The 24,340-nt window shown below is 37.3% G+C and overlaps 1 protein-coding gene across 2 annotated transcripts in view; it reads right to left on the bottom strand.

The window, feature by feature from the left end:
* Window positions 1-22,866, bottom strand: part of LOC127442578 (kelch-like protein 24) — a 37,281-nt gene extending 14,415 nt beyond the window's left edge. Inside the window, exons 1-4 of one of the 2 annotated variants that reach the window (XM_051700718.1) lie at window positions 22,616-22,866; window positions 10,347-11,211; window positions 9,327-9,442; window positions 4,289-4,473 (exon numbers count right to left, since the gene is read on the bottom strand). In XM_051700718.1, coding sequence (XP_051556678.1) covers window positions 4,289-4,473; window positions 9,327-9,442; window positions 10,347-11,147 — 1,102 coding nt within the window. In that variant the 5' untranslated portion in view covers window positions 11,148-11,211; window positions 22,616-22,866. The remainder of the gene's footprint in view (window positions 1-4,288; window positions 4,474-9,326; window positions 9,443-10,346; window positions 11,212-22,615) is intronic. The other variant, XM_051700717.1, reaches the window with a different exon arrangement.
* Window positions 22,867-24,340: the final 1,474 nt, after the last annotated feature.

Here is a 24,340-nt window from a genome sequence, read left to right as displayed (position 1 = left end):
ACAGAAACACTTGTTGTGGAAAGTGTAATATTTCAAGGTATCTACAGCATGTATTGGCCTAGCATTTGTCTGCCTTTGCCTAATTGTGTAGGGTATGTTTCTGGCCTTAAACACAAATTACTGTTGGGATTTGAAATAAAGGGAAGCTCAATGAGGAAAAAGGAGATACAAGTAAGCAAAAGAAGAACATTTGTGAGGAAGCAGCAGCACCAAAACAAGAACTACAGCACTCACAAACTCCATTAGCAGACCAGTTCAGCACCAGCCTAAACAAAACGTAAGTCAAATCTCTGTTTAACTGAAGAGGATGTGCTTGCTTTGTCCTCTGATCTAGAGTAAACATAATAAAGCCTGGCTTTAGGGCTTTTAGTTCACTGTTCTGTCATAAACATTCCCTGTCAAAGACCATCAGGCCTTTGTGGCATTCATTGCGACTGTAGACCAGCCAAACCAGCATTTATGTAGGAGTCTGTTTCCAGCCAACAATTAACATATTGTCACTAAGCCTGTTTAAAACAAACACTCTTAAAACAGATACAAAACCTGCAGGTGAACAATGAAGCTACTAATTAGCAGAGGCATTGCTAGACATGGACTGAAGGGGCTGCAGCACTGAATCTTTGTGAAATAGATCCCGGATGTTTCAGTGGCACAAGGGTAAAGTAAATTTAGTTTGATGCTATTTTTAATGAGTCCTTTACACTATAAAACTGTGCATTTTATATTTGATACATGATATTCTGAAGCCTCTTTATCATCAATTTATTATTTCCAACAAAAAAAAAAAAAACCTGTTGTATGCAATAGACTAGATGTGTACTGCCTCTTTTGGTGAAAGCTTCCAAATTCTTGTAATATAATTTCCAAAATGGCTGCCTTCATATTGAGATGCACATGTCTATTTGCTGTGAAATCTTTGCTGATTTTGATGAAATATAAAAATAAAGTTATGTTACTGATATTTCAAAATTAGTATTTGCTAAATTGAAGTAATTTTCTTTTTATTTTTTATTTTTTTAGCTTTAGTTGATTAAAAAACAGCTAAATTTAATTAAAAAAAAAGAAAAAAAGATATAAACGTTTTTGACTTAATTCATATGTCAGGCTATGTATAGTCATATATGTCATATGTATGGTTAATAGACACCCTACAATTAAAAAGTGTAAAAAATTGTTGGCAATATTGATCCATTACAGCCCTAAACGTTAATCCTTCTCAACATTCCTTCCATTTCTTGTTAAAAATCGTGAAAGTCAGAACCAGTGGTGGATCCTTTGCATTATCATGTGGCACTAATGGGCTGTGCCCTAGTTGTCATTTATGTCTAGCAACAGCCCTCCACATTAGTCTCATAAGGGCAACTGTGAACAGGAAAAGTCAGTTTACTAGACGTTCATTCAAAACATCAAGTTGTAACACAGAAGGCCTCTCTGTCACGATTCATGTACTGGACAGACAGAATGATTTATGGTTTCTCTTACAGTGAGAAGGCATATTGAGAAATTCTTAAAAATGTTGCACGTGTCTATTTTCTGCTGATTCAAATCCACCACCTTGTGGAGGAACTGTCAATAAATTCTGTCTTGCACAACATTCCAGAACCAGAATATATCTTACTGGTCCAAAATCCAGGTACATTTGGCTGCATCTTAAATATCAAATATGTTCTGATTGGCTGTTGTGACTGTCGTTGGATAGCCCCATCCATAGTGAAATCTCATTAGGGCAAAATGCTGCTCCATACAACTCTATATTAACATCAGATATGTTCAGATTGGCTGTAATTTTGTCACTTTGCTAAGCAATTTGCTTTTAGTGCGGAGAGAAAAATTATTTGACAATAGAAACTTCTCGCGTCTGGTTAGGACCCTGTTTTAGGATCACCTTCTTAATCCAGCTAAATGATTATGATCTAGCAAGCCAAGAACCTGCACTCAAAAGGTGAGATTTAAATTTTTCTTGGAAAGGAAATCCAAGAGTAATGTTTGTCAAAGACAGCTGAACTTGCAAGCCTGCAGGATATGGCTTTTAACGGTGGGAAGAGAGACATGATTTAGTAAGGGGCCTCTGAACCCAGTGCTGGAGGCCAGCCAAATGCACGTGTACACGAGTATAGCGATGTGTTTGTGTGTGTGAGAGAGAAATACGAACCTAGCACGTGAGAACACGAGTGCATAAACACAGCTTAATTAATGGAAAATGGACACACAGACACACACTCCCTACTACTTCGTGTTTCTATGTGCTAAACAATGGCTCTGGGCAGAGAAGAACAAGAATTACACAATTCAGAGTTCCTCTTTATGGCACAAAACTTGTTTTTATATGCAAACAAAAAGCACATGACTTTCTAAATGAAGAAATCTTTATGATCGTCCATTAAAAAGTTGTAACTATGGAAACCCCACAAGTACATGGCCAGCATGATAGCTGGTTACCTTTGGGTCCTTAGATAACGTGATACAATAATCTTGCCAACATCTGCAGCAAAACACTTTTAATTTGACCGTTTCTGTAACTGTTGTGAAACCCTCAAGATGCCACTTGCTCAAATCTTAGAGTTTAAACCACCTTAACCAGCCAGTTGGACATAAGTGCTTGCCAATGTGAACCCTCCCTAGAAGCTCTGGCTGGTCACAGAGGCAGCTGGTTTAAGGCCCTGAAATCAACACAGAAAACACTGGACTAATTCGTCCAACTCATTAAATGGAATGACAACTTTTTGAAAAAGTATCATTCTCTTTAAGAGGATAGATGTCTTTTTCACAGTTTGCACAAATGTTGTCTTATCAAAAGGTGATTTAAATGCATTTGAGATAAAGAAAATTAAGATCTCCATATAGAGCACACAGAAAATGTTTAAGAATTACACTGGTTTCAACATTTATACTAATTTCTTGTTCTAAACAACAGAAATTGTTAACATACATTAAATAAATAACATTGACATAAAATGAATGAGAACTGCTGCCCTATATCTAATTCACAAATCAAATAAAAATGGCATGGACCATATTGATTCCGTTGTGAAAAAGTCAGATTTCCTTTCTTCCACTGAAGCACACAAGATGCTCTTTGAAACACTCTCAAATCATGCTAGATAACACGGATCAGGTTTTACACCAAATTTTGCATGCCAGCTTGACTGCATGCTTTCATCAAAACAAAGGCGGGACATTCCAAAATACTAAAGAATTCTAAAATTAATGTACATTTTTCAGTTCACCATTTCACTCAAATTATTAGTCTGATCATATAATTTGTAATGATTTTTTTTTTTTACTAGTGGTCTCAGACATTTGGATCCCACCCATCCCACTCCTGTCAGCATGATTCATTCATTACATTTTTCAAAGATTTTATTTAGGGTCTTGGCAGGCGTTAAGACATTTGTGTCTCTGTTTACAAGTGAGTGTGTGTGCTAATCAGCCTCGGTGACCAAGTACAGGACACATCAGTACCAAAATTGCAGCAAGTATCATGTACTAAACAGGCGAAACATTACGAGTTTCCAGTGGCAAGTAATTGTTCTGTCTGCAATGAAAATAAAATGTTGTGTGGCATGACGAAATCACATCCACCCATAAGGAGTTTATGAATAATAATTCACTGTGGGTCTATTCAGCATAAGAGAACAGTAATAGAAAACCAAATGACCATCGAAACATATTTCTGGTTAGGACAGACACTCAAGATTAACATGGAAGAGACTTATCGCTTGTTTCTTTGTTGCGTTGGGCCTGGTAAGAACATGGTGTCAAACAGCACTTGTTACACTGAACAGAGTTTCAGAATGGAACATGCATGAAACATTAGTTTTACGTATTTAAAGAAATAGTTCAAAAATAAAAAAATCTGTTATCAACTACTCACACTCACATGGAAGACAAAAGGAGATTTAAGGCAGAATGATAACCTCAGTCACCATTCACTTTCATTGTACGGATTGTATTTATTTTTTGGTCTAACTGTATGTTTTATTGTTTTTTGTGTATTTTAACTTGCTTAAATTGTTGCTTTTATTCTATGTTGTAAGGTGAGTGCTGTGAAAAGCACCAATTAAATAAAATGTATTATTATTGTTATTAATGAGAAAAATGCAATAAAAGTGAATGGTGACTAAGCCAACATTCTCACCTTAGACATTTTGTGTTCCACAGAAGAGAGAAAGTCATGCAGGTTTGGAACAACATGATGGTGAGTGAGTAATGACAGAATTTAAATTTTTGGTTGAACGATCCCTTTAAATAAAAATGGGACACAGTTGGAGACATGTAAGGGGCTCACCTGACACAATTATGTCATTGCGGAGGGTGCAGACAGCATATTCGGACTTTGTGTACTCGGGATGTTTAGCAAGAGACGTCCATTCTCCAGTCACGGGGTCGTAACACTCTGTGTACGGTAGATTAAACCCTCCCACTCTCTCACACCCCCCCACTACCACGATGACCTCAGAGAAACCCGTTGACCTGGAAACAGAAAGTGAGAGAGGAAATACAAAACCATCAGATAAGCATGGACTTTGAAGTGGTAAGATAAAGAGATGACATAATCAGACTGTGGTTGAACAATGGGTTCCAGAGACAAGGTACAGTGGGCTTCAGCCATGATGATTCATGGGAGAATTAATATGATCTCTAGATCAGACTACTGTTTTGTATAAAAGAGGTCAACATCATATAAACATTCATTTTGTTCCTCAAAGTTCTTGGATCATAGAATCTTGCATGCATTTAATTTAGTGGTCAAGCGATTTGGTTTTTTGAAAGGTTTATACAGATATCTAGAGAGCAGAGTGGCCGGTGGACAAAATATAATGCTGATAAATACTAATACAATTGATGGCAAATAAAATGCTCAAAAAGAAATTAAATGAGCACTTATTTTACATGATATTTACTATAATCTTACTACATTATCTATTGAAAAGGCTGCTATTGGTGGATAATCTTATAATGGTCAAATATTAGGCCTGGGTAAAAATATTGATTTTCAGATTAATCGTGACCTTCATTTGAACAATCCCAGTATCAATTCGTTAGATCAAGATTGATTTTATTTTAAAGTTCACTTCAGTTTTGGTTGTGTTGATTATTATACCTGTTAAATAAATACCAGATAAACTGCATAGTTTTGGGCCCTGTTGGTAATTTTTTTAATTAATATGTTCCAAATGTACCAAGTTAGAAGGTCCCCTGTATAATAGTCAGCAATAGTGGAGAGAGAATTTAATTCATATGTAAGCTATAACGGAAATATACCCAAATGAATCAGAACTGTATCAAATCCAAAACGAATCGAGACCTTGTGAATCAGAATCTAATTAAATCTGGAAATCGTTATCAGCACCCAGCCCTAGCAAATATAAACTGATTAATCAGCCTGCCCCATATATTTGTCTTTAACTGATTTTATTGTTCAATGCCATTTTATTAGAATTTTTAAAAACCCAAACATACAATGTTGTATTTAAAAATTGGTGAGTCACTCTCAGATCTGACCAGAGAATTGGTCAATGTGCACAAATGCCCTGCTAGCCTAAACCAAACAGACACAAATGACCGGCCTTCTGACCAAGATGGAGTGATGCAACAGTGGTCTGAACAATCACAACACAGTGGCGTTGAGAGAGCGCACTAGCGCAGATAACATTTGTGGATTCTTTGTGCTGAAGGAATGTGTGCGTTGTTAAATCACTCAATCATTTTGAAATATGAGTTTTAATAACACCACCGAAGGGTTGGGTTGCATGGCTGTCTCTCTGGCAGTGAAGTGGAATGTCTGATGACAAGCTCGTACATTTTTACCTTTCAAAGATAACCAGCAAAGATTCTGACTTCAAATACAGATACAGCTTCTAAATACAGACCCAGACGCTATATTTATATACTGAGCCTAAATAAAGATAAAGCCCCTAAAATACAGATACTCCAAAATAAAGATATGGACTCAAATATAGATACTGCCCTGTAAATATAGATTATGCCTCCAAATACACAGCTGGCTCCAATAAAGATACAGTCTTAAAATACTGATATACAGCCCAATTACAGATACTACCTCAAACTTAAGATATGTTGCCACTAAACACAGACACAATTTCCCAATTCTGATACCGCCTTCAAAATGATAATGTCTCTAAATAGAAGTACCACTTGTAAATGACCCCTTTACCCATTCTATAAGTCCAGTGTGTGTGTAGAGCAAAAGCTAAACTACATTTTGACATTTTCTGAAAGAAATGCAAGTAGTGTTTGCCCGTGCTAAAGTCGCCGCTATGATGTTGATTACCAGGGCGTTACTATGCGGTTAAGGTTTTCTGAGTGGTTGGTGGTACTGGTGCATAATTTTGAAGTTGCTAAGGTTTTCAGGTGTAGATACTGCTGTGGTGGGTTTCCATTCACAGGTATGAATTGTTGCAAGTGTCAGTTTTTATTAAAATTTACGATCCAGTTTAAAAATGTCTCCAATGTGATATAAAAACGTCCTGAGATTTGAATGCGGCTCAGTGGAGGATTCGGTTTTCTTCCCCCCGGAGGAAAAACGCTTTGTGTCTCAAAGGAAACACAAATTCACAACACAGCAATTGTATGACTTTAGAAAACATGGAAAATAGCACATGAGTCACTGATGAAAAACATTCTTATTTTTCTATAAGAAAACTCTATATCTTCATGCCCAGGGGCACCAAGAAGTTTTAATCCAGCCCTGACAATCATAATGACATTATCTGAAACTTTCAAAAAGAGTAGCACATTACACTAGTACACCATCTGTAATACAGTCTACAGTATGAAATATGTCAAACATGTGAACACTGGCCATGATGAAGGCTATGCTGTTTCATTAATTTTAGTAGCTAATGTTTGACAACGTCATTGCGTAAAAACATAATTGTACTTTTGGTACAATTCTTCTTTTCAAACCCTGGTTACGGCCCTGGTTCAGGATGGTTGCTCCATGATATTCTGGTCCCTTGATATGGTTTGGGTCACATGATTTGATGTATAATTAATTTCTCCTGTTAACATTTTCCATTAAAATACCAACTCTGATGAATCCATATCAGGGTATTCAGCAATACTGAATAATGTGGTTAATACTCATTGTTGCCTGTGGTCAGAGGTAGAAAGTAACAAATTACAACTACTCTCGTTACAGTACTTAAGTACATTTTTCAAATTTTTGTTGATTAAAAATTAAGTATTCAACTTCGCTACAGTTATTTTTCACCACAATTATAAAGTACAAAAAAATACATAATATTTATGAATTTTTGGGAAGAAGAAAGTTATAAGCACAAAATCTGTTTATAAACTAAAGCGCGCTATGCGGGGCATGACGGAAGCCCGCACTGCATAGCATTATGAGCACAGCAGCTTGCATAAACTGCCGCCGGTGTCCTCTCTTCTCTAGCTTCTTCAAGAATTTCCGCCCTGTCACTATACAAGAACTGTAATACTGTGATTTTCTGCATAATTCATTTTATTCTGGAAAGGGGCCGTTCATTCAGGTACGAGGAACCGTCTGAACATGTTTAACCACTGATCAAACTTCACTTGTTTTTAATGTAGGCAATGTTTTTACTGTGTCAAACATTAACACAATCTTGTTTACTTGCTACTATATGTCTAAAACAAACTTTTAAATACCTGTACTGTAATTCCCTGCCTTGTGCTGCTGTTTATCTGTGTGAAAAGCCTCACCCGCTAGAGGCCAAAAGTGCGCAAGGGACGGATGTTATATAAAGAAGGTATGAGAAATCACAAAATGTAATGCAACCAAATGCAACAATTCACTTAATAATAATAATAATAGCTCAATATGTTAAATAAACACAATGTTATTAAGACTTTATTATTACAACTGTAATACAATAACACATATACAGAACAACCACTTTAAGTGTTTAAATCAATCATATCGCTCACTAAATATGGTGTGAAATGTTTATTTTTGTCTTATTTTATTCAGTTGGCATGTAGGAGTTGATAACAGTTTACTTATTCATTTCATTCCATATCTGGATAATTGTTGCAATATCATATAGGATACATTTCCTCCTATATGATATTGCATTATATTAGTTTTGTACAGTATGTTAACTTAATAGCCAAAATACTTGGACATACATGAATGAGAATAAACCTGAAATAGGAAAGGGTTTCAGACACAATGCACATTATGTAGTTTAGAGACAATTTAGAGACATTTAGAATGTGACAAATGGCTGTTTCTATTTAAATAAATGTTGTATTCTTAAAATTTTCTGTTTGTCCAAGAAACCTCTTGCAGCAATGTAGGTATTTGGCATTTAGGAGCTGCTAGTTTAGTACCTGTGAGGAGTCTGTTTGTCAAACTAGAGACAGTGATTTACTTGTCTTTTTGTTGTGCATCTGGGCCGTCCAATTCCCCCTCTATCCTGGTTAGAGATTCTTTTTTCAAAACAGTAATGCATGGAATAGCCTTCATCTCTCTATATCAATAGACTTTAGGATCAAATAGAATTTCAGGAGAAATGTGTTTCTTTTTGCCTATTTTTAAAACCAAAATTTTACTTGCAAGTCTAAAGCAACTTGTAAGAACTCAATACCTCAAGAAAAACCCCACTGTATTGTGATTTTCGCATGACAGCACATTGAATTTTCAATTGTTTTTATAATATTTTAATAATTACAATAATTTTCTTGAGTACCAAATTAGCACTTTAGAATGCTTTTGTAAGGAACAGATGTTTGCCATCATGGGGTAAAGAACAAATGGAATACATACCATTTAAAGCAATTATTTCAAATTGTAATAATAATTGCAACTGATGAATTTGGCAGTATTTTTGTTCAATTTAATGCATCCTTTGTGTTCTAAAAATGGAAGCATATATACTATATATAATATAATTTTCATAAAGTAACTTGTAACGTAATTACTTGAGTAGTTTTTTGGCAAACTACTTATTTACTCTTACTTGAGTCATAATATTTCTCAGTACTTCAACTTGTGAATTATTTCTTCAGTAGCAGTACTTTTACTCAGTACTCTTTCCACCATTGCCTGTAGTAATTACCTATGTCTCATCCTCATGATAAAAAGTAGTCACACATCTGAAAATCATCCATAAACCTTCAGATAATCATCTGTAATTTTGTCTGTGGTTTCAATTTCTCTGTGACATTCATGTTATTTTAGCAGCTCAAAGAGAGAAGAAACAATTTAATGAGCAGTACTAATTATGTGCCTTAGAAGATGATGCTTTGGCTTATTTCTTCTGGCTTTGTAACTTGTGATTTCATTAACGAATTTCTGGTCAGAAACTATATTGTACCTGCGGGGTCTGGTACGTGGTGACATCATCTCATTCCCAAGTACATGGTAGCGACGTGCTTCATGCAGCAGCTGGTAACATTCTGGAGCATTCTGGATCAGTTGATCTCCTTCCACCTGCAACAGAAATATTATGCTTTTCCTATCATCATCTTATTGCTTTAACTCTTTTCACAATCCTACTAACACCTGATATCTACCTTCCCATAGAGTTTAATTCCATCTAACACACCAGCATGTCGTTTTCAAGTTTACCCTACCTATGGTCACCAATAATAATAACCGAACGTCATAAATGTCATAAAACTCTGAAAACGTTTCAGTGATGTCAGGGTCTTTTTTTATAACTGGCTTAAGTGGCACTTGATCAAAATTTACTGTTTAACTTTTTCTAGTGATACAGACCCATAAGTTGAAATTCTTTGACCCAAACGCCATGATTAGCTGGTTTACGTTTGCAGGACCAGCATTGTTCAAACAGGTGCCCTACGAAGAGTTTTGCGATCGTCTGACAGGGAGGGGGTGGGGGGTTGCACACAGCGATTACTGTATCTGAGAAGTGCACGAGGTGATCATCTGATGGGAAGAGTGTTCCGTGACTGCTATCGGGTCCACCAAAAACATAGCTTGCGAGGAAGGGCAGCCGGTGAACTTTTTTGCGCCCCCCTAGGGCGTTGGTGCTCTACACTGACTGCATAATCTGCATACAGAGAGCTTCAGCACTGTATGCGTGTTTGTTAGGGTTGTTGCTAAACTCTCCAGGAGGTCAGATCTCCAGGAGCAGGATTGACTTCTGTTTCCAATATTCCAAAATTTAAGGAACATGTTGTACCCATGGTGGGGTTTGTTTTCACTGAAGGACATCTAACTGAAGACATAAATTAAGGCTGAATTCTTGACTTGGATCACACTCTAAGCATCACAGTAAAACATTCAAGATTTTATCTGAATTATGTAAGTTCTTTTAATTGAAACACACCTCACATTCACCCACCCAACCCCATTTGAAAATGCCACTCACCGTTTGAACAAAGTAGTTTGGGTGCAGGAGAGGCAGTCGAACATGTTGTAGCAAGTCTTTAAGCATGGGCCTGCGGTATTCCACATCGTGGTAAACCCAACGCATAACCGCCTCAAACACCACTTCCTCCCGGCAAATGGACAGCTCGTCGCTAGCTATGTATTCCTCCAGTTCATCTTTGCGCAAGTCTAGAAACTCCTCATGCTGTGCCACCTCTGGAAAATTCTGCAAGGCAAAGCCACGGCAATGACTGGTCAGCTGTTTGAGAGAATGAGCATCTGCAAAGCGCTGGATTCCAAGACAGTTGCAGGGGTCCAGCTGCTCCTCTAGGAATTTTGTGCAAGCATCTCGCAAAGTGATGATCTGGAAGAGGCTAGAGGTCTCAAAGAGGAACTGGACATTGTATGTGGTGATGCAGGCACGACCGGTGTAAACATACTGCAGGAAAGTGTCCATGGCATCTGCCTGAATTCCGTTGATCTCAACCAGCATCTCATGGCTCTCCCGGTGGTCGTTGCAGAACATGGCACGGAAGTAGCTGCTGCAGGCTGACAGCACAGAACGGTGACATGGGAACTCTCTACCCTGGACACTGATGATCACGTCTGTGAAGAGACGACTGTCACGGAACTCATTGAAGACCTGGAGAACGCTCTCAGCATGAGAAGAACCAGAAGAGAAGTTTAACACGTCATTAAAGTTCTTTGACTCCATCTCCAAGACTTTCCGTTTTACTGCAGGGGATTCTGGCATACCACCAGAGTTCTCATGAATCACACGGCGACCCAGAATGAGCACCATGACTGTGTCTGAAAGGAGCCCTTCACCAACTAACAATCCCTGCCTGCAGATAAACAATCAGCAACTATCAACACATGAAAAGGGACAGCAGTTACAATCAACACACCATTTATTGGGGTATTAAGTCCTACTCCTGGAGGTTCACTTTCCAGAGTTTAGTTCCAACCCTGCTACATCACAAGTAAACCCAAAAACCTTGATTTAGTTGGCTCAGTTTTGATTAGACTTTGAACTAAACTTTGTAGGAATGGTGGACCTGGAGTAGGATTGACTATCCCTGCCATGTATCACTGACCTCTTGAATATTTATCACATGTATTACATTGTTCTTTAGATCTGAAGTCAACATGAAACAGCATTCACAACCCAAATTACTTAATGCGACATCCCTGACTTCCCAATGGCAATGCTTAATTTTCAAAATATATCTTTGTTTGAGGCCAAGCACCGAAAGTGCAGTGGGACATGTTTTTATCAGTTATTTTTATTAATCTTTCTCCCCAAAGGATGTCTACAGCAACCCTGTGAACCATAATTAGGAAAATGATTAAATTTGGCACACTCATAGGGGTGGATATGAGTAGCCCCCAGACCAAGTTTGGGGTCTTTATGCCAAACTTCACAGAGCCAGCACTAGTTCAAAAATTCACTATACTTTTGCACATAACTTTTGAACCGTTTTACTAAAATAATGGAGTTGGTGTGTATGGATTCCTTGGGTCAGGAAGACTTCGACAATACCAATTTTTACCTGCATCCAATTTTTACCTACAGCCATATTGCCTCTCTGCCATTTTACATTTTAATAAAAATGATGTATCTTTTGAATGCTTAGTTGGATTTAAAAGAATATTGGTATGCGTCATCGACATCATGTCCTGAGGGTTCCTGAGCAGTTCTGAGACAACATCACCTGTAGTTGTAGATAACTAAACAACACTTTTGTTTGCTGACTCTAAACTTGGCATGTTTATTTTCCATCGCTGAAATGGGTCAACTGAGTGGTGCAGAGTGTGTAAATCTTCGAACTAAAACCCTCAAACATTGGGTGTTCGAATCCCAAAAAGGATAGTTTTTAAAATTGTACTTCTGTACACTTCTGTGTACCTAGGGTCTTCACATTGGGCTTACTACAACGTAGGCTATACTTCAACGCATAATCACTGATTCAATTTAAAACCACTTAGCTGTAACAACATTTTCTCAGCAATTGTTTTGTTCTCTTGCCTTGGTACTGTATCTCTCTTTGATTTAATGTTGTGGCTGTGTGGTAAAGTGGATCGTGTACTGGACTGGAGATCGGAAAGGTACAGGTTTGAATCCTGCTTGGGGTGACTCATATCCACTGTGTGTCAAATAGGCCTGTAGGCCATTTAGGTGCTTGGCCTCATAATTCCTGCTCGCAGACATGTTTTGCTATTATAGCCATCACCTTTATTAAATGAACCGGCATTAAATTACTGCACAAAAGATTTAAGAAAGGCCACATTACATACAACAATAGCCTAAAACAATGTCTAAATAAGCATTTCCCAACCAGGGTGCCATATGGCGAGAACAGGGGTGCCGTGTGAAAAATTCTTCAAACATTTACAAAATTCAAAAATACATATAAATCATCTTAAAAACCAGAATATCATAAAACTATCAATAGTAACAAGTAATATTATTATTATTATTATAATATTATAATGAAAATAATATTATTACTGACAGAGCGTCTCTCTCTCTCTCTCTCTCTCACTTGCGCACGCAGCATTCCGCAACTCACTGGGCTCATTGGACGCTTGACAAAAGCGCAGCGAGCCAAGGAAGCAAACTGATATACTGTGTCTCTGCAGGTGAGCGAAGCGATAAACAATCGCTCCTGTTTGCAATCAATGGAGCTGTCTACAATGCAAGCGCGCGACATCGGAGCAATCTTTTTGCCTCATCACATCGTGCTTGCTCATATTACAGCTGCATTGATAAAGGCAGAAATAGCAAAAATGCTTTGTGTTTAATGCTTCCAGAACAGCTGTAGGGTAGAGCTGGGTGTTATGTAAAAAGTATTTTATCGATAATCGCCTTAAGAAAAATATCGCGGTATACGATTACATCATCAACCCCCTGTCGAGGGTCGTAAATTTTCTGCTTTACTGATTTTGTTTTAGACATTTAATTCATTTTTTTTTTAAATCGCCTTTTTCTCCCCAATTTGGAATGCCCAATTCCCACTACTTAGTAGGTCCTCTTGGTGGCGCAGTTACTCGCCATATTCCGGGTGGTGGAGGACATGTCTCAGTTGCCTCCGCTTCTGAGACAGTCAATCCGCGCATCTTATCACGTTGCTCATTGTGCATGACACCGCGGAGACTCACAGCATGGGAGGCTCATGCTATTCTCCACGATCCACGCACAACTTACCACGCGCCCCACTGAGAGTGAGAACCACTCATTGCAACCACGAGGAGGTTACCCCATGTTACTCTACCCTCCCTAGCAACCGGGCCATTTTGGTTGCTTAGGAGACCTGGCTGGAGTCACTCAGCAAACCCTGGATTCGAACTCGCGACTCCAGGGGTGATAGTCAGTGTCAATACTCGCTGAGCTACCCATGCCCCAACTTAACCATCTTTATTCAACACTCCTTTTCCAAGTTTTACCATCCACCTAAAACAATAAATTTTTGTGCATCATTTCTGGATGACTCTTCCCTTAGAAACCATCATTAAGTTCAGAATATATCAAACAATTATTCAATACTTAAGTCTTCACTTTTCTCTGTCTTTTCTTAAACAATATAGTAAGTTTTTTGTTTTTGAACCAACAACAAGCCTTGTATAAATGTGTGCAATTTGCTAACCACATAGCTAAATCTAGAAAATAGAACAAAGAATGCCAAACATAAGCAAAGCAGCCCATTTAAAATGTAAATAATTCATGTAAGTGGAGGCGCATTACTCAGTCTCCACTCTCTTCTGTCACTCACATCCCTAGCTCTCACCCAAGTGAGGGAGCGTTTCTGCAGCATGTAGCATTGATGTCGGAGCTGACATTAGCTAACGTTGATGTGACGTAACTTTATATACATTAGCTACATAGCTTTGTGTGACCTGTCTTGTCATTGTTTATCACAAGCTAAAATGTAACTTGGAAACAACAGTTTGTCACTACATACCCTGTCCCCTCAATCTCTCACAAAGTTAACATTGCATTAGCTACATCCCTCAATATGTTAACTAAATTAGGTAGCTTATGCACCTAGCTAGGTGGCAAATAGCTGGCAAGCAACTGAAACTAGCTTCTTAAAAAACAGTAAATACACAGGTAGCTAATATGTATAGATAATAGTCACTAAATCTCTTTGGGTGAAGGGTGAAGATGAGTTTAGGTACAGATGCTGCATTCCATTAAAATCAGATGTGGGATATTCCACTTGATATCTCCGATCTCCGACTAAAGGCATTCCAATGCCAGATGCTCGTAAGATGACGTTAAAGGAAACAAAACTGCAACGGTGTTTGACTGTCACCAGAGATATCGCCTAGCAATACAATTCAGAAACAATCTGCAATGCTAGCATTTGTGATGCAGGTGTACGATTATCAAAAGAGAGTATAATTTACCATGTTTTGAACACCTGCTACTCTGCTAACGTTTAACAAGCTTTAATATCATGTAATATAGGAACTTTGACTAATTTATCGATATTATTTAATAAAAGTGAATGTTTATCACTTATTTTGTACATCTTCTTGGGTGCCGACAAGATTGTGTGATGTCACGCACCTGCATCTCAGCGAAATCAGAGTTTAAAATTTCCACACGACTTTCCAAGTTGTAATTATGACTTGTCGTTCCATTGCACTTTTCCCAGTAGGAAGTTAGAAAATCTAACTTTCCAAATTGAATGGAATGCAGCAAGAGGCAGATTGCTAACGTTAGCTAGCTAGCTTTGCTAGCATCACTTACACTTAGCTTACATTTCTTTATGCTTCCTTTCTAAGTGCCGATAAAAGTTTGACGTGGTCCCAGCTGTCTCGGTAAGCATTGCATTGCAGAATTTACATACTGATGTGTGTTTTCTTTTGGACGCTTTTTTACAGATGAACTCTTTGTGGTTTAGGTCAGTGTTTCACTAATTTTTTCTGCCATGGCACACTTTACAATTAAAAAAATCCAATGGCACACCACTATCCCACATAACCATCGTCGATTGTTTTCCTTTTCAAGAACTTGTCCATGTTTTCTGTCGGTCTTAGTAGCATGAACTCGTAATGTTTGAAATTCGGCTATGCAAAAAACGCAAGTAACTTAGGTACGCTGTATAATAGGTCACAGATGCCAAGAGCGCTAATTGGATAAAAAAAAATAAAAAATCCAATTTGTAGATTTGTTCTTGCAAATTAATTCTTGCAACGGCACAGCAAATAAATTTTTTATTTTTTATTTATTTACTGTATTTTCCGGAAATAAAGTCGCACCTGACTATAAGTCAGACTGGGGCAAAATTGCGTTGTTGATAGAGAGAAAAAAAAAACAAAAACACATAGGTCACACTGACAGAGGTTGGATCCGGCAGGCACTAGGACCCGGGAGCAGCCTCCCGGCCTCCATTCACCAGCTCAGATGTCAAAGGCGCTTTGTGAAGATTACAGAGAATCTACACATCATATCACTGTGTTTTTGGACTTGTTTAAAACAGGAGAATTTGCTTTTAGTAATCGTATGTTACAGTTTCTCTTATTCTTTTTATTTTTCATGAGAGAAACAAGGAAGCTACATCTGTTCATACATCTGTAACTATGATTTGCACAAATAAACAGCATTTAGTCTTTAAGACAATACACCTGTTGTATTCTGTTCATTCATTTGGTTCACTGACTGAATGTTTTTACTACAAGTGTGATGATGAAGCATAATTTTGTGGGCATGTGAGGAGTTGCGTTTGACAGCAGACTAGAGTTTGTTAGAACAATAATGTTATGATGGATAAAATATTTAAACTGGTTGCATAAAATACTTTGAAATGTAAAATATCCTGAATTGGCAACTTTAAAATCTTCTACCATCTCTATGCCTTCACTAAAATACAGGCAAAAAACGGTATTTATTTATTTTGAGGAATTTGATCATTTTCCATGGCACACCTGACAATCTTTCATGGCACACTAGTGGGCACAGTGGTTGGGAAACACTGGTTTAGGTAGCCAAATTGCATTACAGAAGATTTGGCTGACATCTCTCAGACAGCCACAGTTTCTTCTCCTGTGTCCCGCATTCACTTTCTTGGAGTGCGTGTGAAGGGGGTTCGGGAGGGGTGACAGCCATTAACAGTAATAAAAATTTCAAATTAGAAATGAGTCAAGTTATTGCTTGCATTTGAAGCAGGAAGTTTTACATCCAACAGTAATGATGATAACAAATAAATAAGACAATGCACAGGCAATTTAGTGATATCCCGCAGATGTGGTCTTGAAATAAAATCCCGAGTCCTCTTTGTCTGAGACTGAGACAAGGACGAGTAAAAATGCGGTCAATTCCAAGACGAGACCGATACCTTCAAAAAGTGGTCTCGAGACCGATCTTGAGTACTACAACACTGCTTCAGACTACATAATCCTGTTAGCCCTCTAACGCCGTGTGTATCAAATATGATACACAATATATAACTGCTCCGGTTTCACTTTCTGTTCAAGCTGACGAGCCAAACAACCTATGGTATTTAAGTTTCACATGTTTATAGCACAATCTAGTGGTTATTTGTGAAAAAAACAAAAGTGTTTTCAATGTTTATATCGATCTATTTAAAATGGCTGTGGACTCTTATGTTGGGATAAATGACAGCTTATTTTAAGAAATTAAAAGTGACAGTAATAATTATATTGTTACTGATATTTTAAAATGAGTATTTGCTGAATATAAGCTTATTGAGCTTGGTTAAAATTGTGTTTATTATTTATTGTGAATATTATTATTATTTTTAAACTCCCCTTTGAAATCCATATATCGAATATGATACAACAGGCTTTTGAGGTATATCTTTCAATCACCATTAGGCTACATTCCATTCATGCCCACCACCACAACAACAACAACAATAAAAAAAATAAAAAAAAATCACAGAGCTCTGAAAATTCTGACATATACATTTTATAAGATATATTTAAAGTGTGAACTAATATTCCTGTGTATTTTCATATATGCAGCCTGCTCTGTCATTATAAAGATCTCATTATTTTATATTACAAGCTATTATGATATCCCGAGACCCAGAGAAAAAAGTTTTACAATTTCCCTTTTTTAAATGTCAATATAGTGTTTAGTGCATAAAATACGTATGCTAAAAATAGTTTATTGAAACAAAATATATTTTATTCATATTGTATTTGATGTGCTGAATTGATCTGTGATAAATTTCAATCCATATTTCTAGACCAAGGAGTTGTTGTCATGGCCAAACTCTCAATATTTGATATCTCTGAAAAGCCCAGGGAGTCCTCTGAAAATACCACAAGATTTACTGTAGTTTGTATGGGCTAAGAAAAATTTAAATAACAAATGTCCTACACAAAAATTAAAAAGTAGTTTGTCTAATGATACTAAAAACAGTTTAATGCAAAAAATAAAACAAAAACAAAAAAAGCAGAATTTTCTGACAATTTTTTCATATGTCAGGTTAACAGGGTTACTGTACTCATCTCCAACTGACCTGTACAGGTATTTTCTCTGCCTAGTGAATCATTCATTTTAATAATAACTAGGCCTGTTTAACAATTTACATTAAATAAAAACTATATTATTATTAATATGCATACATAATATTTCAAATATCTTATCCATTTTCAAAAAACATTATAACTGATTTAGCAGCAAGGTCCCTTCTTTTTGTGCATTTTGTCAACTTTAAACTGGAGAGCATTAAGTTATTAAAGGGATAACACCACTCTTAAAAGAATGGTTGACCCCAAAATGAAAACTCTGTCATCACTTACCTTCAAGTTTTTGCAAACCCCTTATGGCTTTCTGTGGAACTTAAAAGGAGATGTTAGGCAAACTGTCAGTCTCAGCCACCATTCACTTTCATTGTATAGGGGAAAAAAAGAATGAATGAAAGTGAATGGTGTCTGGGACTAACGTCTCCTTTTGTGTTCCACAGAAGAGAGAAATTTCTATGGGCTTGGAATAACGTACGGTTGAGTAATCATGACAGCATTTTAATTTTTGGGTGATCTATCCTTTTAACTACCTGTAAAAGCAAGGACGGATTAAGAACTGAGAGGCACATGGGCCGGTACACCATATTGGCGCCCCCTATGATGTGTCACATGACTACATTCACTTTTATGCGCTACAGAATGCTTGCCAGATTTTGTTGGATTTTTCAAACTGACGGAAGAAAAGTTTGGAGCAATGTCTTACACGGCCAGTTATATGAACCAATCCACAATCATGCGTTATTAATAGGATCTGCATGTTATCAAAATCATTAATCGGTTATTCTGCACGTGTTTAGAGGTCTTCAAGCTGAGTCCGACGGTACCTAACCAGGTTCGGGTCAGTTTTTCCAAGTAGGCTATAGGGCGAGTTACGGGCTGTTCACACGTGCTTCGAGGCCATGTAAACACGCACTGGACGGACGTCTTTGATCGTTGTGCCACAACTCACTGTAAAGTTTAAAAGAACTTTAAGATTTATAAACGCATCTCAAGATACCTGCGTTCTGTTTTACAATTCGTTGTGCAGGACCGTCACATTTTTTTATACACTGTTCATTGTTTTTCACCTGGCAAAGTTTCATCACTTGATAAACGATGAGCCAATGTTTTCCCCCATTTGCTCTGGTGTGCAGACAATAATTACAAAAATTAAAAGCTGAATCATTTAAAATTCAAAGCATCCTAAAGAAGTCCTATAATCCGTAGCGTTCGCTGCCTCATGGGAAGTGAACCTGCCCGGGCAGAATTACGCATTTTCCATTTAATAAGAATAGGCCTACTATGTTGCAGGCAGGGAGATTATTTTTGTTCGACTTGAATATGATTTTATCATTTGAAGATCTATGTATTGTGCTATTTAGGCTCATAGCTCACTGTGTACTTTATTCCCTGCTATCTGAGATTGTGTTTGACAAATTCATGGCAATAAACGTTCTTTATTCTTGACAAATAATACAATAACCGTTCGTGAACTCTCGCAGTTAACCAAATATTACAAAAGTTACCATGCACATATTTAGGGTATTAAGGCACCTTTCTCTTTATCGTTAAACATTAAATGCATGCAGGACTTAAACATTTTAAAGTCCTCTACACTGTTGTATGAATTATGTCGCTTATATGAATGTAAACCATCAGCTTTGTACACGGCCAGTGTAAACTGCACCATATCTTTGTGTTTGAAAGCGTTTTGTGAATCAAAGGCTGTTCTCTGTAGTCCTTTAAATAAACGCGCTGCACCTGTGAGACACAGATTCCCTGAGCGTGCACTTGAGTGCCTGTGCTCGCACTACTGCCGTCCAGCACGCATTCGGCCATTTACATGGATTCATAAAAGTTATCTCAAAATAAATAAATAATTGATTTAGAGCTTGGGCCCTTTGGGTTTAGAGGCCCCTGGACAATGGCCCAATCGGCCCGGTGGTCAATCCATCCCTGTGTAAAAGTACTTGTTAAAGGTATTTGCTAAGAACAACAATATAAAGTCATAAAGTAAACAATATAAGTCAGCAAATGATTGCTGGGAAACAAATTACTGAATAGAAGGATCATAATGTAGGTTGTACACTAGAAAAATCATTCCATCTGACTAAAACTAGAGGTAAGAATTGAGGTAAGTAGTTGGTCCCTGGGTGATATAGATGAGATTGTTGTTAAAATTTAGATTTTTTAGTATTACGAATTTTACCACCGCAAATCACCCCATCCCTCAACTGGGGTGCCACAAGATTTTGTAAATTCTCAAAGGGTGCTGTGACTGAAAAAAAGTTGGGAAACTCTGGTCTAAATTGACCTTTGGCAATTAGTTAACATTTTCCCCACCTGTGTGGCCTAAAAGTTTTCAGACTAAAAGTAATTTTAGAGGCTGAGCAAGTTATTATTATATTATTTTTTTCAATTTGGAATGCCCAATTCCCAATGCGCTCTAAGTGCTCGTGGTGGCGTAGTGACTCGCCTCAATCTGGGTGGCGGAGGTTGATCTCAGTTGCCTCCGCGTCTGAGACCGTCAATATGCACATCTTATCATGTGGCTTCTTGAGCGCATTACCGCAGAGATGTAGTGCATGTGGAGGCTTCACGCTATTCACCACGGCATCCATGCACAACTCACCACATTATAGCGTCCACAAGGAGGTTAACCCAACGTGACTCTACCCACTCTAGCAACCGGGCCAATAGGTTGCTTAGGAAGCCTGACTGGAGTCACTCAGCACTCGCTGGATTTAAACTTGCGACTCCAGGTGTGGTAGTCAGCGTCTTGCTGAACTACCCAGGTCCCCTATTATTTCTTTCTTGATGAATCATGAAGGTAGCTGCTTTTATTATAAAAAGCTAATTATGTGCTATAAACCTTGGACTGTCACAATTGTCACGACAACCCAAATTCAAAAAGTACAAGTGTTAAATGCTGAAAGGCAAACTACTGCACAATTATCACAGAAAAACTAAGGCACTGAGTTCAAAAAATATCTGAGGTTACAGGAGCACACTAAAAACGTCAAGACATGTGACCTGGTAAAAGGAAGGAAAAAAATCTACTGGTGGCAACAGCACTCATATAAAATTAACACTGATTATTTGTGGCTGAGAGATAGGGGGAAATAGACCGAGACAGAGACAGAGTTTGCGCAACCTTTTGATTTCACTCAGATTTGTTTTGTTGTGGAGCAGAGGACGGTTGCTCAGTATTTGCTCCACAGCTGAACATGCCCCATGCGTACTGAAATAATGACGTCATAGAAATGAGCTCAATTAGGTGTAATTTTAAATTTCGACTCCATAAAAGGCTTTAAACCACAGATAAATAATCCCCAATATATTTATTTGAGGAAAGAGAGTACATTGCAGCTTCTGGACAGACAATGAGCTACCTACCTAGACAGAGTTTAGCCTACGCACTACCGGTTGCACCAGCTGTGCGCAAGTTAAAACTTAGCCTAGTTGTGGCGTAAATGGGCATTAAGTCACAATTTACGCACTACTAAATATTTGAGCGTTGCACCATTAAACTTAGGTAGGACGTAACCCTACTTATAAACTAAATATTTACTGAAGACTCCGACCAGGAGTAACGGATGGAATAAAAAACGGACTAATATTTTATGACATCAATGAGCTCATGTTTTGCGTGGCAGGCATCAATCCTTTCAACATACATTATGATGACATTTACGAGAGAGAGAGAGAGAGAGAGAGAGAGAGAGAGAGAGTGTACTTTTAAGCGGCTCTTCAGCATGAAACTGATCTAACCGTGCAGTTTTCAGGATGCATCGCCCGGTGTCAAGTGTCAACACATTCCAAATATATATATATATATATATATATATATATATATATATATATATATATATATAAACAGACATTTGTTCAATTTAATATCCTATATATATATAGGATATTAAATTGAATAAATGTCTGTTTTTCCAGCCTGTTGTATTAGTATTTATCACCCCTGACAGTTACCTGAACAAACAAGGGTTGAACATCAACTGTAACAAGATCACATTGAAGTTCATGGATTTTTATTTTAAGGCTGCTTATTGGATAAATACAGGTAAACGTCATATTATGTGACTACGCATTACTTAACTAGTTGGTCGTAAGCTCTCAGTAAAGTCTTGCCTTAAGAACAGGTGGTGCAACCAAATTAAGCACTGACTTAGTTACAAACTAACTAGTAGTTACTAAGCCCTTAGTGTGAACTTTACGTTCCAACTTACGTGAGGACTTACGCACAGCTGGTGCAACCCTACCCTGATGCCTAAAAATGCTTTCTAGGCAGGCAGCTCACTAAGTTTAGGGACAGATCCCATTTCTGATATCTTGAGCCCAACAGACAAAACAACATGAAAACAACAAAACAAATAACCTCTGAAAAGATATGCGGAACCAATAAAAATTGCAAACCGAAGCGAAGCAGATTTTATCTGGATCCTTGAGAACTTGACCACAATAAAATTATACAGAAGGGAGGGAACATTGAACACCTTTTTAAAACGTGCAGCCTTTTTTTAAAAGCAACAATACAAATCAAAATGTACATCTCTTTATAAGTATGTATTCTCGGGTTAAAGTTATTCCTGTCTTGGACGTAAATTAAATATTGATGCGCGCCATTAAAAAAAAAAAAAAAACATGACGTAGAATAGTATTTGAATATTTTATAGGCACATAAAAAGTGTCATTATCGTACTACACGAAAGTGCTGATCTCGATTAAGACGTGTTCAGAAAGAAAACAGTTAAATATAAGCATAATTTCCCTCACCTTATACCCACGTGGACAACTTCCTTGACAACATAAAAAGAAAAAAAAAGGGAAAAAAAGAAAGAAATGTCAACAGTTAAAAATCCTCAAAACTTAAGGTGATGAGACAGATCCTTTTGTTTATGAAGAAGAGATCCATAACAGTGTGAACTTGTGCTTTCAGCGTAAAGTTTCCTTTGTTAACGTCAGTCTCACAATCACTCACTGCGTGTTTTGACACAAAGAGCGCACACGCAGCTATGTGTGCCAACCGCCGAGAGCTGCTGTCCTGTCAGCTGTTTAGCATACTGTTCATGGGAAATGTAGTTTTATATACATTTTGTCACACTACTGAGCTCCAACCAAAAAACATCATATCCCATAGTTCTTAGCGCGTGACTTTCCATGTGGCTTGCCGTTGTTTGCAAACAAAAACCCGAACAGCTGAGAAGTTAAGGAAAATGGACGAAGACAGTTTGTGCAATTTTATTTTGACGTTCATGGCAAAGGCAAACTTGAACTGTACTATGAACTGTACGAAACCCCAAAATATAATGTTGTCTATACACAGATATGGATGTTATCATGCATACGTCCGGCTTATATGTCGTTAATTTAAAAAATAAATAAATAAATAAATAAATAAATAAATAAACTTGTACAACTAACAAAAAGGTTCAAAAAGTGTCAACAACGCCATCTCGTGGTTATGACAATAATCTTGCGGGTATTTAACGCGCAGTGTTTCTGACAGAACGTACACTAGCTGAGGGGGTAAACGTTTTACCATACTCACTTTTTCATCATCGAATATGAAGTAACCTTTTCAAATAACCCAAAACTACAATGACTGTTCGTTCATTAGCTACTGAAGATAACAGGCCTCGTTTTGTCCAAAGAGGCGCGAGCGTTTGACAACCTTTCAGGTAATGGTTCTGTGCTCGGTTTGCCTTTTAGGGGGAAGCACGTACTAAAATATAACATTATCAATAGCCTACGCCAAAATAGCACAGTTACAGTTACTCTACAATAAAACGATGGTAAAACTTGTTATTAGCCACCAATGTATGACATATTTCTTGCTATGTTTCTCATTTGTAAGCTTTTGCTAAATGACTAAATGTAAAACGACAGGGGATTGAATTTGAAAGACTTTTATTCTATTCAAAGGGTCCCAACTTATTACAGGGGGAACTGTAGGGATATATGGCGGGAACAGTGGTTATCATGGGTATATTTTGTAAGTTGACAGAGGAAAGCTGAAAGAATCTTTGGTTCTAATTCTGAAAACAATACAAAAACAAAAACTTGGAAATAACTTTTGAATTGACTTGGAATATTTCGGGTTTAATACAAGTTAAGCTCAATCGACAGCATTTGTGGCATAATGTTGATTACCACAAAACATTTTGACTTATCTCCTTTTATTTGAAAAAAGTACAAATCAATGTTACAGTGATGCACTTACTAAGGAAGTGAATGGGGCCAATTTTTGGAGGGTTTAAAGGCAGAAATGTGAAGCTTAAAATAGTATAAAAACACACATCGATTCTTCTTTTAAAACTCATGTATTATTTGAGCTGTAAAGTTTTTAAAATTGTAATTTTTACAGTTGTTTTAGGGGTTGTTTACATTACATTGTCATGGCAACAAAGTTGTAAAATTGGCTATAACTTTACATAGAAAATATTTATATATCTATATCTATATATCTAACACTATTTACGCATATTGTTTATATCTTGT

The sequence above is a fragment of the Myxocyprinus asiaticus genome, chromosome 6 (assembly GCF_019703515.2).
Source record: "Myxocyprinus asiaticus isolate MX2 ecotype Aquarium Trade chromosome 6, UBuf_Myxa_2, whole genome shotgun sequence".
Classification (NCBI taxonomy): Eukaryota; Metazoa; Chordata; class Actinopteri; order Cypriniformes; family Catostomidae; genus Myxocyprinus; species Myxocyprinus asiaticus.
Note: the sequence above shows the minus strand (reverse complement) of the source record. Positions and strands in the feature narration are given on the sequence as shown.